This window comes from Camelina sativa, chromosome 11 (assembly GCF_000633955.1).
Source record: "Camelina sativa cultivar DH55 chromosome 11, Cs, whole genome shotgun sequence".
In the NCBI taxonomy this organism is placed as follows: Eukaryota; Viridiplantae; Streptophyta; class Magnoliopsida; order Brassicales; family Brassicaceae; genus Camelina; species Camelina sativa.
The window spans coordinates 47,141,545-47,158,129 of NC_025695.1; the positions used below are offsets into that span (position 1 = coordinate 47,141,545).

Sequence of the window (16,585 nt, forward strand, 5' to 3'; positions counted from 1 at the left end):
AAAACCGAGACCTCCACACATAAGATCAGCGTCGCCTTCATCAAAATCAGAACCAACCGCAATTCGGAGATCATTCACGCCAAGCTCGTCGCCGCCGAGCATGGATGTGCCGAGCACACTATTGTGCCGATCTCCCGTCTCCCTCTCATCGCTTGGCCGAACCCTGCGAGTGTCGCAAGTAATGTCGCGAGTAATGTCGATCTCGTCAAGGTCGGCGTCGAGCTCACAAATGCCGACCTCATCGATCCCAACCGGGTCACAAGTGACCCCACATCGCCGATCTCCCACATCGCCGATCTCGCACAAATGCCTACCTCGCCGATCTCCCACATCGATCCCAACCGGGTCACAAGTGACCCCACATCGCCAATCTCCCACGTCGCCGATCTCGCACAAATGCTGACCTCGTCGATCTTCCACATCGATCCCAACCGGGTCACAAGTGATCCCATTCGCAACATGGTCGTTGTGCCGCGTTCTTCGACCAACCTCACCGCCGACCTCTTGATTGACGAAACCTGAGAGTGGCGCCGAGCTCAGTTCGGCGAGATCGACCTCAACTCGATTGTCCGATCTCCGACGGCACAACCCTCTTCGGCGATCTCCCAGCTCCATCTCGCCGACCTCACCCAAACCAATTCGCTACCCTCTGATATCTTCAATATCACGAGAAACGATCTCACTAGCTCTGATCTTCCCAACATTCATACTTGGCGATATGGCAAACAATTGACCTTTCAAACTTATCTATGTTGTCGACCTACCAAGCTCGTCTCTACTACCTGCAAGCCGATCATCAATCCAACGACAAACCACCCACGTAGGAGTCGGGTTCACGCAAGAGCTCCCCAAACCTTCACAATTTCGGTTTTACGCAATGGTCTGTCCATAAACCCAACCCAAACAATGGCCTCACAGCTGTACATCGACGACCAACTCGCAGCTCAACACCGAAGATCAAAGGTGAGTTAAACATCATAATATCATTAGCAAAAAACAAAAAAAAAAAGAACGCTCACATGCCGAGCTCATCAACTCTTCAAAAGAAGTCATTTACAAAAAAAAAATTACACTCGCAAGAGTACTCTTAGTCAAATAAGCTCTCTCGAACGAGTCCGTCTTAACGAGTGTCCAGCTTCTACATCGTCACCCTGGCCAGGTGTTCGATTAAAAACGCGTTCCACATGGATGCAGCGGTGAAATAATCCGCACAAAAAAAGCCGAGCCCAGTCTCGCATTCAGCTAGCAGGCGGTCAAGTTTGAATAAGCCAAGTTCTTACTTGCACACTCTTGCCGACCTCGGGGCACCCACAGGGTAAGCCGGACACCAGGGCCGCACCTAAAAGGTACGACGAGCTCATCTCAACTACCAACCTAAAACTTGGTATTCGAAACACGTAACAGGGTAAGCCGAGAGACGTCTCGCCCCGTAAAATACATCTCGAAACCAAGCAAAAAGCCGAGCAAGTCTCGCACTAATTTGAGGGCGCCTGGACTAATAAGCCAAGCTCCGGCTTGCAAGTTCTTGCCAACCCCAAACACCAACAGGATAAGCCGGACACAAAAGCCACACCTAAAGGTATGGCGAGTCCGTCTCGCCTACCACTTTACTCCAGTAAAGCACAAAGCCTTGTTGCATATCAAACATACGCTCAAATGCATGTCGCCCTCATGCTCGACGCCCTCATAGTCGACTCACTCGCGCTTGCCACTCTCACGCACGACTCACTCACGCTTGCCACTATCATGCTCGACGCCCTCACAGTCAAACGCTCTCACGCTAACTCTTTCACGCTTGCCACTATCATGCTCGCAGCCCTCACAGTCGACGCTCTCACGCTCGACTCTCTCGCGCTTGTCGCCCTCATGCTCGACGCTCTCACACTCGAGTCTCTTGGCACCTACCTACAGCTTGGTGCCGACCTCCAGCTTGGCGCCAACCTACAGCTTGGTGCCTACCTCAAGCTTGATGCCAACCTCTACCTAGGTGCCTACCTCAATTTCGGTGCCGACCTCCAGCTTGGCGCCTACCTCAAGTTTGGTGCCGACCTCCAGTTTTGTGTCTACCTCCAGCTTGGACGTGGAATGCGAGCGTACATCATGAACACCCATCTTAGGAGTTGACCTTGGAGCTCGCCCCAATGGTAGGACAAGCGCCGACCTAGAATGAGGATTTTTCGAACTCCGGGGCATCGTGCAGCGTCCCGCCGACCTCAATCCGCCGATCTCGCAAGAACCAACCTCAGCACTCATCAATCCTTGTCCACCGACCTCTCTTCACCTCTCGACCCCGTTCGACAACGATGATCTCACTCTCGCCGACCTCAGTCTCACTCTCGGTGGAAACCTCAATCTCACTCTCGGTTGCGATCTCAATCTTGACGACGACGATCTCAACCTCGACGACAATGATCTCCCTTTAAGCCGAGCTCAATCTCACTCTCGGCGCCGATCTCAATCTCACTCTCGGCGTCGAGCTCAGTCTCACTATCGGTGGCTACCTCAATCTCACTCGCCGATCTCAACCTCAACCTCGACGATGACGATCTCACTCTCGCCGACCTCAATCTCACTCTCGGCGCCGAACTCAATCTCACTCTCGGTGGCGACCTCAATCTCACTCTCTCGCTCGCCGACCTCAATCTCGGAGACCTCAAACTCATTCGCCGACCTCAATCTCAAGCTCGCCGACCTCAATCTCCGCATGCCGGTCTGGCTCAATTTCTTTGATCCTTGGTTACGAACTATGTGCGGCAACTCCGTCCTCAACCATTGCAGATCCATTATCAAGCACTACACTCTGTAAAAACGTGCTCAAGGCGCATAACATCTAGATGAGATCCACGCTCAACGCTCCACGCGCCAGGCGCCACGCTCCGCAAAGACGTGCTCAAGACACATAACATTCATACAAGCTTCGCGCTCCAGAACAACACACTCAACGCATACAACATCAGAACGAGCTCCGAGCTCAACAAAAACTATCGCTTTAACCATCAGCACACAAAGTTAGATATTCTTGAAGCAGTCTGGAACGCCTAACGCCGAGCAGGCATATGTTAAGACTCAAAGTACGCCCGCCGATCGCAGAAATATCTCGCTCGCCGGACTAAGGGGGGGACTATTGTTGGTTATGGGCTTTGCCCCATATGCCAACTCGGCCCAACAAAGACTCACCAGAGATAGAAGGAAATGGGCCAACCTCGGAGGACAATCTCGGGATTTCACACAGAAAACCCTAGAGTGCTCTAACTCTACATTCGCTTATAAATAGCTCGAGACATCTATTGGAGAAAGGATCCTGACCCGCAGACAATACCTACAGAGCAATACTTTGCATCGAAAACTGCTATTGTCTTTCGTATAATTCATTCTTGTTTTCAGTTCGTCACTTTAAGCTTGCTAGTTCGCTTGTGAACTAACAAGCTCTATCTCGACTCGTTTTAAGTGACGATCTCACGTTTTCCCCGATTAATAAAAGAATTTGCTTGCTCTTTCCCACAAAATCTTTATTTGTTTAAACTGTGTAATCCCTGGTACAAATAGAAATAAAATAAAAAGAGAAAAAGTATGAATGAAATCGAGAGATTTTGCATATCTTCAAGAGTTTGTCAATTTGCTTTCAAAATCTCTATTTACCATTTTTTTTCTTTTGAGTTTAATAATAGTTCGGTGGATTTTATAAATAAGTCAAAACCATCATAAAGTCAAACCGGTTCAAGTTGAAACGGATAACAAACCAGAGAAATTTAGAATGGGTTGCAAGATTTAACCAACCCAAAACCGCTGCGTTCAATCCGGTTCGGTATATATGTTGTTTAGCCAGATAAAAGAGAGAATCTATCTTAGAGTATTTGTTTTTAACCTAATTAATATCAATCAGGAACTAAATATATATTCCATCGTTTTGAGCATATATATTACATTAGTTTCTGAATCATCATCACCATCGTTGATATATTTTGCAGGGATTGAAGAGATGATAATGACAGTGTACAACCTCGTGGTGACTTACATGTGGTTCGTTGAAGCCCTCGTGGTTTTCTACGTCCTCGTTGATACATATTCATTGCGCAATCACAAAGAAGAAGAAGAAGAAGAAGAAGAAGAAGAAGAAGATGACATCGAACTTGGAGTTGGAGATGATGTTCATTGTTGCCGCCTCTGCCATGAAGATGTCAGAGCTTTCTCCAATATTCTACGTCTATCTAAGTGCCACAGGATTCGATCCAAATTCACCCAACTCAAAAGAGATTGACATACAGAAACAAAAATAAAGTTTGTTCAGATTTTAAGAAACAGCCTTTTTCGTTTACTTCTTCATATACAAGTATAGGCAGAGGGCTCACAAATAATTGAGACAACGTAACAAATTTTTTCTTCGTTCCTCCCAACAACCAATTATAATCATCTCACACGTTTGTAATTAAAGATCAACCAATATCTGAGCTCAGCTCACAAGACCTCATTTTTGCGATTTTTGGATCTTAAGCAAACAAACAGCAACCACACAATAAATCTCTCAAATTCACGTACTCGTAGTGACTTTTCTTGTACCAAATTTATATAAACTGATGGGTCGTCTTCGTGGGGGCTAGCTAGGTCTATACCTTTATTTTTGTAGCACACCAGAAGTTGTTTTCTGATCAAATTTAAAAGTCTAGTAAAAGAAATTATTTTTTTCATCTTAGATATACCGGATTTTTTTTTTGTTGGAGAGAATCCTAATCAGATTTTATTAACTTTATCAAGATACAAAATTAAATAAAATTTTATAATTAATTAAGTAACAAACCGAATAAGTGAATATCCTAGCTAATCATATAATCAAATTCAGGATACCAAATCCAAAACAGTATCGGAAGATATTTGAAGGCATCCAAATATTCCTATTGCGTGTTGAAGTATCTTAGGTATTTTTTTCTTGGTCAAAATAGTTAATTTCTCTGAAACCCTAAATAGCTAAAATTGAAAAAAAATTGTCAATCAAGGGAGTGATGGGGTTGACGGTGAGTACAGAGGAATTGGTGAACGCCCTTCAGGTGCTTGGCTTTCTATTGCTCCTGTTCATCGGCATCTTAATAACAGAATTACTTCTCCAAGACCAGGAAACTCGGCGTCGCAATAAATCTTCAGACCTAAGAAAGTGCTTATGCGTCAGCGGCGGAGTGGATCGGTGTCCGGTCTATCACGAGGATCTCAAAGGCACTCGAGAAAGCACTTGATATGTCAAAGTGTCAGCACATTCAAACAATCTTTACCAGCTTGAAGGATGACCAATAAGTTTTGTCTTTCTCGTCTAACTTGTTTTTTTAATATAATTTTTTGACAATTATATTCTAACTTGGAGAGTATTAATCTTTGAGTTCTCATAAAAATGGAACAACTATTAATAAAAGTATCCTATTCAATTTAGACCTGAGGGCTGCTTGAGATGTTTTTCTTTGAAAAAGTTTGGAAACTATGCATGTTCTAATTTTGAAAACACAAATTTAAGTAAGCAATTCATACATATAGAAGGAGCCAAGCAAAATGACACTATCTATCCTAACATTTTTGGAGTACATTTTTGTGCTATCTTTTTATATCTTTGTATCCAAACAAATAGTTAAATTCTCTACAATCCTTACAACCAAACACAATCATTTCCTTATTTGATAATATTAATTTCAAATTTCCTAAAATCTATCTACCTAATTTAAAGCAATATGTTAGATTAAAATATATTTCTCCTTTCACTTTTATTTAATCTTATCTTTAATTATTTGAATTACTATTTAATACATAAAGTTAAAAAAAAAATATTAGATTTTTTTCAGCATATGATGTGATTTGAATTTTTATAAACAGGTATATATATATTTTTAAAATCTATCTTAACATTTTTGAAGTATATTTTTTTGCAATAATCTTTTTTGAAATGATTTTCCAAAAAACCATGGTCTTAAACACTATTAATCACCTTAAATTTGATTTTAATTATATTTCATTGTATTTTTGACCATGAATTAAGACCATGCACAAAACCATGGTCTTAAAACAAATTTGATTTTAATCATAGTTCATTGTATTTTTGAATGTACACATATTTATTGTTCGTTCAAAGTCAATCCATATAACTTTATTAACAAGTACTGTTAATTATTGTAAAAACACCAAAAAAAAAAATATATAAGTGCATTGATATTACAAAACAAAGAAATTTACTATGGGGTAAATTTTGCAAATACAACATATTATATATAATATTCTAATACTTATATTAACTAACTAAAAAAACCCGATTATATTAGTATAGTAACATATTTAAATGATTTATGAAAACGAATAGATCCCTGGTGTACTACGGAGTAAATCCTAGTATATACAGTAATTGTGATGTCATTTATTAGAAATGAGTCATTATAGCATTTCACTTGACTTGAGAACCTTTCTACAAAAAAATATAAAAAAAATTGAATTAACCTGGAAAAACATAACATGAAGAGTGATTTTTAGTTTCTTTAGTTTTTTTTTTATTTTTAAACAAAAAAATTTATGCTTAGTTCCTTAATATATATATATATATATATATATATTAAGGTTACTTTTGCAAATTTCGCTGCTTATATTACCCCTCTCTCTCTAGTCAGGCCCACAGTCCATATGGGTCGGCCCAGAAGCGACTGGTACTTGTAATAATCTCCGGTTTAATGAGACAGAGATGATGAGGCCGGAGATAGTTCTGTTCGGCGACTCGATAACGGCGCAGTCATTCAGATCCGGCGGTTGGGGATCTGCTCTTACCGACGCTTACTCTCGCAAGGCTGATGTTGTGGTTCGCGGCTACGGCGGCTACAACACCCGATGGGCTCTCTTCTTGCTTCATCACATTTTCCCTCCCGTCAGTACTCTTTCTCTCTCTCTCTCTCTCGATTCTTCAATGTTGAATTGTTTTTCTTCAAGATCTGCTTTTGTGATTGAGATTATGACTGAGTGTGAATCTGATACATCTTTGAGTACCTCTGGATCCATGTGTTTCTCTAAGTACATTACACATCTGTTTGTGTTGCTTAGTGCTTACTCTGTAATTCTGGATTCAGTTCTGAATGTTTTGATATAAGTCTAGGATGTGTTTGTTGATGACATTTTCATGGATGATCAGTGTTCTTAACAATGAAAATATTTAGATTTGAGATGATGAGAACTCTTCTTGTCAGTGGAGTTGTTTTGGTGTGTGCCTATATCTCAGTGTGTTTGCTACTCTCTACTCTCTTTTTCTTAGGGCTCTACGTCTCCTCCTGTTGCTACGACGATATTCTTTGGTGCAAACGATGCAGCTCTTAAAGGAAGAACCAGTGATAGGCAACATGTGCCGGTGGAAGAGTACAAAGATAATGTCAGAAGAATTGTTCAGCATTTGAAGGTTTCTTTTATATGCTTCTATGATCCTCTCTCACTTGCATTGTCTTTTCTTGACAATGTCTTCCTTTATGTGAATGGTTCTGAAGCATTAATGACTCTGTTTTGTAGAAATGTTCACCTACAATGTTAATTGTGCTTATAACTCCACCACCAATTGATGAAGCTGGGCGGCAAAGTTATGCAGAGTAAGGCTTCATTTTGATCTGTAGCTTTGCATTTTTTTTGTTTCTCAAAACATTTGTAGTCCGATACATCTTATAAACGAGCCAGTGATTGTGTTATTACATCAGATCATTATATGGTGAGAAAGCTATGAAAGAGCCTGAGAGGACGAATGAAACAACGGGAATCTACGCACAACATTGTGTCTCATTAGCCGAGGAACTCGGTCTGCGATTTGTCAACTTATGGTCTAAGATGCAAGAAACCAATGATTGGCAGAAAAAGTACCTAAGGTCTGTGTCTAAATCAAAAAGCTCATCTCCTGAATCATTTTTGCTGTTTATAAATGGTTCTTGCTCGTTGTTGTTGGCTATAAGCAGTGATGGATTGCATCTCACTCCTGAAGGCAATGGAGTAGTTTTTGAGGAAGTCTCGAGAGTTTTTAGAGAAGCTTGGCTCTCTCCTGAAGAAATGCCGTTTGATTTCCCTCATCATTCGCAGATCGATGGTGAGAACCCATCAAAAGCTTTCGAAGAGCGTTGCTTATAAGATAAATCGATCATCCCCAAATCCATGAGCAGGTTGATCTTTTGATTTAATTTCATGAACACATTTCAATCCTGAGATTTGGACAACTCTCGATGTGAATAAAATACCTAAAAACTGCATCACTAGAGATCTTTTTCAAGGTAATATACTTATGATGTACTTACTATGTGTTGTGACTTATGTGCCTGCACTAGCTTTCTATCTTTAAATTTAATCGTACGATATATTCCAATCTGAAAGTTTCTTATCTTCTTTATAATGCTAAATATCCATTTCACTGTCATATATAATTTGATTGCTTTTTTTTTTGGTGTGAAATTTGATTGCTTCTCTACTAGTTGATGACAATAAGAATATATGTTAACTTGTTTGGTAATTAATTTTAAGTCGTATGAAGCTAAGTTAGTAAAGGTAAAATGGGCAAATAGTATATATAAAGTAACATTACACCTCAACCACACGAACACATACAAACCGATATATCTCTCCGAATACCCTAATCAAGATTACTCTCGTAATTAGCGATGATAGTTACGAAAGTAACTAAGTACGACTGTCTAAGCAAACAAACCGGTACATAAATTTAATTGCTTCTCACTACTACTACTCATTACTGACGACAAGAGAAAAACGTTTCTGAATAATTTATCAAACCAAGGAGTTTGTTTTAGTGGAGGATCCATAGCCATTCATCAAACCGTTCCACGATGAACCTAAACCGTTGATATAGCCACCTCCACCGTAGCCACCACCGTCAGATTTTCCTACGCCTCCGTTACCACCACCATTGGAGTAGCATTGATCTTGCTGCCAATCAAGCGATAACAACTTCGGATTTGGCTTCACATCCGTTATTGTTGTCACCCTTTGATGATCTTCTTGATGGTTGTAATGTTGGTGATCATAACTAGATAGCATAAGTCTTTGGCATGCCGAAATATCCATGAGACCACCACCATTTCCATTGCTTCCCGGAGAAATCCCATTAAATCCACCATTGTTGTTATTAAGACCTAACCCGTGATGCAGACCCATGTGATGATTATTGTGATGATGATGATGATCTCCGTTACTTCCATGATCAACCATGACCAGGTTGTCATTATTCACTCCCATAAGATCAAACTTACTGTCCAGGAAATCAATAGGTCTAGGGCTCTGCGAAAGTAAACCCCCATACTTGCTCTCCAAGAAACCAACGTTACTGTGCTCCGGAGTTGAGTAAGACCCCATCAGCCCACCAAAATGTGAAAATCCTAGAGGTGACGTTTGGTAATTCTGATGAGAATGTGCTAAAGCCATAAGATCAGTGGTATTAGTGGTAATGATGTTGGATGGCTTTTTGCCGGAAGAAGTGGAGGAGGAGGAATTAGAGGAAGATGGTTTCTTGTTTTTCCGGCATCCACCACCAACTGGAATATTCCTTAGAGTGCCGCCTTTGGTCCAGTAACGGCGACAAGTCTTGCAGAAGTAACGAGGCTGAGAGAGGCTATAGTTATTGTAGTAACAGAACTTAGTGTGTGTTGACTCGCAACGAGGACACTTTTGGGGATGGTCGTGAGGTGGACGCAACCTCCTTCCGCCGTCCATCAGAGCCGCGGCAGCTACAGCCACGGCCGAGGCTTGTGGTCTAGTGCTGCAAGCAGCGAGTATGTCGGCTGCTGATGGAGAAGTCGTTGAAGAGTCTAACATGCTTCCTCCTGATGACTCAGCTTCCTAACTCATCACAAAGCACAGAACCATATCAAAATGTGGAATTTCTCTATATATGTAATCGAAGTTGTATGATAATGCACGACAAAAACGATGGTTCAAGATGAGTAAGATAAATTGTACCAATCCTGATATATGCTTTTGCATTTGTACTTACATGTGACAAAACAAATTCATTTAAAATATAATAATTCACATATTTAATAAAATAGGCCAAATATTTTCAAATTTTAATAAGTACGTATAAAACACAAACAGATCTTCCATAGTATTTGTCATTTTTATCTTTATAGTTAACAGACTTTTGCTTGAAATGGTTGAAGTCCTAGATATCTTCATTTGGAAAAAGAGACAATATACGAAAACAATGGAGGTCTGAGGGAAAGTACCTGAAGCCAGTCAGAATCCATGCAAACTTGAAGAGAAGTGAGACCCATTTTGTGTTTTGTTTGGTTGTTTAGTTTGGGGGAGAGTGAGAATTTTAAGAGAAGCTGTTGAACAAAATCAAGAGAGAGAGAGGGAGAGGGAGGAGAAGAGAAATGAGATGAGAATGCAAGGAGGAGTTTGGGGGTTGGGATGTGAATAAGAAGGAAGCGAGAAGAGGACCCTTCTTCTCCTCGGGATTGCTGTCTCCACTCAAAGCTACTTCTACTGCTTAAGTTATTGTTAGTTCACACTTATTTGTTTTTTACTTTCTTTTTTTCCAAGTTTAATTCTATTTAAAAATATTACTATAAATCATTTCAAACTAATGAAATATTATTTCAAAGAAAAATGCTTAATGTATCTCTCTGAAATTCAATTATTGATTTAGATCTTGGATAACTCAGGTGATCTTGTTTTAAAGCGACAATGTAATATATATAAATTCTGGATATAATTCTTAGTTTGGTTCACATTTATTGAGAAGTTTAATATTAATATATGGACAACAAAACGAGAACTATGGAGCTTTCCTTTGAATTTTCTATTTTTAGAAATAATATAGGGTACGGTGAGTAATTCTCAGTGTCTGTGTATTTTTACTACAGTATTTCTTTAATTTCTTGATATGTAGATATTAATTAATCAATATGTTCTGTTTCGAGGTACAAAGATTTGTTTTTATTCAAAAATTAGATTTTGGAAAAGTTAATACGGCCTCGCTTTGGTGTGATCATGATAAAAGTTAAAAACTTTGATTTCGAGTGATTTGGCGTATAAATGGACCGGTAGATACGGATGTGGCGGAGGAGGAGGAAAAAGAAAGCGTCGGTGGTTCCAAAATCCTCGGACCCACATTCTTTGGGTGGGTCTACGTCAACTTGACCAAGTCATCTTTATCAAATCCAACGGTTATGATTAAAGCCATGGGACCTAAACGAAATGGGTGAGCCGTCGGATGGGTTCAGAAATAGCGGCTTGATCGTCACACAACAGAGACAAAAGTGAGAGAGAATAATATCTTTATCGTAAGTTTTGTCTGTGTTTTGAGACTTACGATAAAGAAGGACAGAAGAAGAGATGAGAGTTTGAGAACTTATGGTGGGACACTACTGGGACTGGACTAGTAATGGGATGGGTTCCACTCGCTCGCTCCTCTCAAGCAAAGTATCTATTCTCTTGCCACATGTCACTTTTCCTACATGTGTTGTTAATAAAATGATTCAAGTTTTTGGTTTTTCTGACTTCCTGAATCATTAGTAAATTATTCAAAGAGTTAATAAAACCACTTTTGATATTTTCTTATTATTGGATTTCGAAATAAAGGTTAAAGAGTTTGATCCGATGATAAAGAAGACGCAAAAGTTTGAGGGCTGTAAGTAACAGTGCTTTTTAGTAAACAGATTTTGTTTTTTTTTTTTTTTGTTTTAACGTCTTTTAATAGAACATCAACTGTTTACATAATCTTGGAAAAGCTCCCTCCGATCCGTAAATACAATGGAGGGTAGTAGTTTACACGAGATGTTTCATGTTAAAGATGAGCTTGTTTTGCTAATCTATCAACTGCCTGATTACACTCTCTTCGGACTAGCGAGAAAGATATATTAGTTAAGTGATCCGCCCAACTGCGGATATCTACTAGGAGGTTCTCTATAATTATATTCATGCTTCGTTGATGTAAAAGATCATCCAGGGCTTTGCAGTCTCCCTCTAAGATTACTTGTCAGTAACCTCAACACCAAGTCGATTGAAGGGCATGTAGTAGAGCTAGTCCCTCGGTTCCAAAGGAGTAGTTGCTTGCTTTAGTTTTGAACTTCCGGATAATATATACGTTCCTTTATCATCACGTAATATCCAGCCAACACCAATACTTCCATCTTGGTAATGAAAGCTTCCATCAAAGTTTACCTTTACGAAGTTAGTTGGTGGTGGTTGCCAATGGTTCGATGTAGAGGATGAATCTTGTTGATGATTGTGATAAACAGATTTTGTTTTTTAGGTTGAGTAAGCATTACGCTTGTTAATTAAAACCAGATAATTTACCCGACGGTAGGATAAAAAGAGAGTCTAAAGTTATGAATTTGTTTTTCTCTTTTCAAATAAATTGAAAATATAATATTACTGTATCTTGCAAAATGTTAAATGTGGTTGACGATGAATTAATCTTGTTAGGAAAGTATGTTTCCCTTAATGATCGATCATCAAAGAAAATAGATAAATTTTAATTTCTTTTCTTTTTGTCTCTGAATAACTTTCATTTTTTGTAAGTAAAAGTTTATCTCTTACCCGACTTCCATGGATAAATAACCTTAGAGGCTCAAACTTCGAAGTAGACTTGCCGGTGTACTAATAATAACATTCAGTGTAAGAAGAATGAAAAAACCTAGCTTCTATGTACAGATGTACCAGGATTGGTCGTCGTACAAAAAAGAAAAATATGATGACGGTATGATTTCAAATGGAAATTCCGCCGGAGGCACCTGCCATTGTATTGCGACACATGCTATGGACTATGGACGACTATAATTAAAATATTAAAAAGCAAAGGACGACTAAGGCTATATTAGAGACGCACTAAGAAGATTATAGAATTACGTACATTTTGAATCTGACGTTCAAATTGAATTTTCACTAATGATTAAAGATCACGATAAAATAATATATATATTTTTTTTGTCATAATACAGTGAACAAATTTGTTACATTAATTAAATCTATTTGTATTTTACAAAACTTAATAAGGAATATAAATCTATTTGTATTCGTTTCTAGATTGAAACGAATACAAAACCTCATTAAACCCGACATAGTTACATTCACGATTATAGAATACGTTTTTTGATGACATTACATATTGTAATCATCTAATCGTATCGTATCATACAATATGTAAAAAATTAAGTGATCCGAAAATACAAATAACTTTAAAGAGAAAGCTTCGTATAGCTATATGAGACAAGTGGGAAACTGAAGATTGTAAGGATCTAGGGAGAATACTTCATAGTTGGTTCACATGATTTTTTTTAAATAACAGAACAAAACTAAATACTAATGCTAAAAAGAAAGGAAAGAGGAATAAAAGGGCATCGAGAATAGTGTGAAGAGAGAATAAATCACACAAGATAAGCTAAGCGTGACGATGACAATTTCTTTGGCACATTTATATATATCTCTCCACAATTTAGCTAGCGAGACCCACTTTTTAAAGATAATAAAAGTGTATCTATCCCGCCCGCGTATCTTTTGTTCCATTGCATTGCATCACTCGTTATTTGTTCGTTACATCATCATATCATCATGAAATTATGAGTCTTAACGATAACATATGATGTTGATATACAATACAACATTTGAAAAATTAGTGTATATATAGGTATATATATAGAAAGCTCGAGAGAATTGTGTGATATACTAACGTTAGGCAAATGGAGTAGTAGTAAAACGAGTATTCTTAAGGAATTTACAAATTCTAAAGTACTAATTAAGGAAGGCAGTAGAAGCTAGCATATCAAAAACTAACAAGTATTCTAACTTACGTACTGACAACTTCATTCTTATGCCAAACCAACGTAACGCTGATCAATCACAATAGTATTCATTTACGATGATCACCACTGAACCATCACACTAATGAACTGAACCCATGTCCAACAAAATAGTATTATATTCACATTTTACTGATACCATGCATGTATTTCTTCTTGAATGTTCATCAACACCGTGATCCGAATCCGTGTCTAGTATACGAAAATTCTGATTATGTCTAAGTATATACTCCAACTCAACCATATGTATACGAATTTTGAATATTTCTACCCTAGCTTTAATCTATAAGTGAAAATGGAATGGATTACATATGCTTTCAAAAAGGTTGAGAATTGAGATACCTATTTTGTTATATGTCAAGATGTCAAACCTTATGCTTATCCAAGGAAAATTTGAAATAATATTCGACATGAAAAGTATATAAAATAAGGTCTAGTATTCCTTTCTTTTTTGTTTTTCTTAGTATAATTGTAGAATATATTCCTCTACTTTTGTGGGTCGTACCTCTATGTTTTGTAAATCACGAAAGTAATGGACCTAATCTCTCTACATGCATGGTGCACAATTTAGTTTACGAATTTCGATTCCTTTTCTTTTGTTGAATACGATGTTAGCGATTATAGAATATGAAACCAAAATTAAATCATCTCTAACTCCATCTAGTTTAGTACAATTTCAGTCTCGTTCTGAACCTAGATTACATAAAAATATATATATTATAAGCTAAAAAGATAAACAACTTGAAAACTTCGTTTGCATATTACGACAGTTCACTGTTCTCTGTTTCTTCTTCATCATTATCTTTAGGAGTTTCAGTTTCAGTAGTAGGCAGAGGAGGTAGCAAATCCTTCACAAGCTCTAATATCCCATCTGTGTCGATTTCGCGTACTTCCTGTCCCTCGGGAGCCTTCTCTATGATCTACAAGAGAGTCACAACAAGTGAGTTGATATGTTTTATATACAAGAAAAATAAAACTGTTAAATGCAATGGCAGATATGTTCATTTGATATCAGAAACAAAAACAAGAAAAAAGAAAAAAAAATAAACACAAACCGGATCCAATTCGACAATAGAAGAAGGCCGGAGATTGATGATGTTGAGAATCTCAGCTTTGGCGACATTGAAATCTTTGCACTTATCTGCGAATTTGTTAACGCTCTCTCGTGTTTGAGTGGAAGCAGCAGTCTCCAACAAATAATCATAGACCTATACAAAGAAAGATAGCTCGAATTATTAGCAAAAGCACTACCTTACTTCTAAGGCCAAAATCAGACCAGAAAAGGAAGAACCTTACCTTGTATTCTGATCTAGCAATTGGAGCTATAACTCTAGTAGTATCTTTTGATGCACCTCTTGAGTTTAGGAAATCAAGCACCTCGAAATTAGTAAGTGCTCCTGCATTTGCCTTAACTCTGCCAACACCACCCCCACACAAAAATTTTGATTACAAAACCGACACGGAGTTCAAACACATACATCATCATCATCATGAGATACCACCAAACAAAAAACTAAGAACATACATTTTCATCTCTTATGTTGAGCAGATACGTTAACCACCCAGAAGCTTGTTCTTGAATTTGTTCGAAACCAAACGATGCCCCAAATTAAGAGAGGAGAAGATAAAGAGGTTTTGCTCCTGAAAAATTCAATGGGAACATCAACATCAAGAACCAAAGAGAGTGTTGCTCCCAAAAACAGTTGTGTCACGTTTACAAATCAAGGTTCAACTGGAACATCTTACAAAATCAAGATTATAATGGAACTTTGAAAACATCAATTAGCTAATTATCAGTACTTACTTAGAACCTTCAATCACGTTTACAGTGCTTAATGGAACCAAAGCTCAAATTGAAACCCTTCGAACCCCAATTAACAGAGAGAACGACGCAGAGGAACAACTTAAAATTGCGATCACGAAATTACAAACGTAATCGATTCGATCAAACCTAATGAACTATTTTCATACTAATTCAAGGGAAGAAATAACATACTTGTCTTCATTGACGGAGAGGATTCGAGACGCTCCTTCGAGGTATGGTTCAGGCGAGTCAAAATCGAGGCGGAGATGGAGACTACACGGTGGTTTGGTTTCGGTCGCGTCTGCGCTTCGGGTCGGCGAAAGAAACAATCAGTACCTTAAACGGCGTCGTCGAAAACCCTAGGCCAAAACGTTAACAAACAAAATAAACTTATTATGGGCCTGTTTTTGCCATAAGAACATTATATGTTATTGCTTCCACGGCCTGTCTCTTCAGCTTCGTGGGCTTTAAACCCAAATACATGTCTCAATAGATATTTCTTTTTTGGTTAAACTGTCACAATAGATACATTTATATTTAAATTACTCTATGCAAACGCTTCGATCGTGTAGTAGAAATTTAAAAATGTTACAATTTTCGAAAAACTGAAATAGTTTTAAAAAACTTCACACGTAAAATATACACATAATCTTTAAGAAGTAACCTATAAAGAACTAAGATGAATTAATTGATTTTAATCATAAATTTACATTTTTTTCTTTTTGGAAATTTATCTTTAGAAATAATGATTATTAAGAAAAATTGCCCCCCAAAAAAAGATTTAAAGAAGAGACTATTTAGATTTTTGAGAAAATAGAGTTTTTACATATTGTATGCGGCGTCTCGACTAAAAGGGTTTAAACTAATAATAAAGACCTAAACGGTTCGTTTTCTTACAAAAATGGTTTATACAATTTTAAGCAAATTAAAGGAATTAGGACACATGATTCTTGCTTTGGAGAAAAAAAGCACTTGAAACATGCAA

General features: G+C 38.1%; 3 protein-coding genes across 3 annotated transcripts; 1 reads left to right on the plus strand and 2 right to left on the minus strand.

Moving 5' to 3' along the window:
• On the plus strand, positions 6,630–8,347 carry LOC104726896 (GDSL esterase/lipase At5g62930). The gene is made up of 5 exons (XM_010445856.1): positions 6,630–6,883; positions 7,265–7,405; positions 7,513–7,589; positions 7,695–7,859; positions 7,947–8,347. The coding sequence occupies exons 1-5, from the start codon at positions 6,704–6,706 to the stop codon at positions 8,113–8,115; spliced, it is 732 nt and encodes a 243-aa protein (XP_010444158.1). The 5' UTR covers positions 6,630–6,703; the 3' UTR covers positions 8,116–8,347.
• Positions 8,522–10,467, minus strand: LOC104726897 (dof zinc finger protein DOF5.6-like). Its single transcript, XM_010445857.2, has 2 exons — positions 10,218–10,467; positions 8,522–9,831 (listed from the first exon to the last, which is right to left on the minus strand). The coding sequence occupies exons 1-2, from the start codon at positions 10,263–10,265 to the stop codon at positions 8,764–8,766; spliced, it is 1,116 nt and encodes a 371-aa protein (XP_010444159.1). The 5' UTR covers positions 10,266–10,467; the 3' UTR covers positions 8,522–8,763.
• On the minus strand, positions 14,423–15,950 carry LOC104726898. Its single transcript, XM_010445858.2, has 5 exons — positions 15,793–15,950; positions 15,322–15,437; positions 15,093–15,210; positions 14,852–15,004; positions 14,423–14,716 (listed from the first exon to the last, which is right to left on the minus strand). Exons 2-5 carry the CDS (start codon positions 15,327–15,329, stop codon positions 14,558–14,560), a joined length of 438 nt encoding a protein of 145 aa, XP_010444160.1. The 5' UTR covers positions 15,330–15,437; positions 15,793–15,950; the 3' UTR covers positions 14,423–14,557.

Coding starts and splice junctions, on each gene's coding strand:
- LOC104726898 (XM_010445858.2), bottom strand. Junction 15,005..15,092: donor TTGCTAGATCAGAATACAAG/GTAAGGTTCTTC, acceptor TTCTTTGTATAG/GTCTATGATTATTTGTTGGA. Junction 14,717..14,851: donor CTATTGTCGAATTGGATCCG/GTTTGTGTTTAT, acceptor ACTCTCTTGTAG/ATCATAGAGAAGGCTCCCGA.
- LOC104726896 (XM_010445856.1), top strand. CDS start 6,704: ATGATGAGGCCGGAGATAGTTCTGTTCGGCGACTCGATAACGGCGCAG. Junction 7,406..7,512: donor GAATTGTTCAGCATTTGAAG/GTTTCTTTTATA, acceptor TCTGTTTTGTAG/AAATGTTCACCTACAATGTT. Junction 7,860..7,946: donor TGGCAGAAAAAGTACCTAAG/GTCTGTGTCTAA, acceptor GGCTATAAGCAG/TGATGGATTGCATCTCACTC.
- LOC104726897 (XM_010445857.2), bottom strand. CDS start 10,265: ATGGGTCTCACTTCTCTTCAAGTTTGCATGGATTCTGACTGGCTTCAG. Junction 9,832..10,217: donor TGGATTCTGACTGGCTTCAG/GTACTTTCCCTC, acceptor GTGATGAGTTAG/GAAGCTGAGTCATCAGGAGG.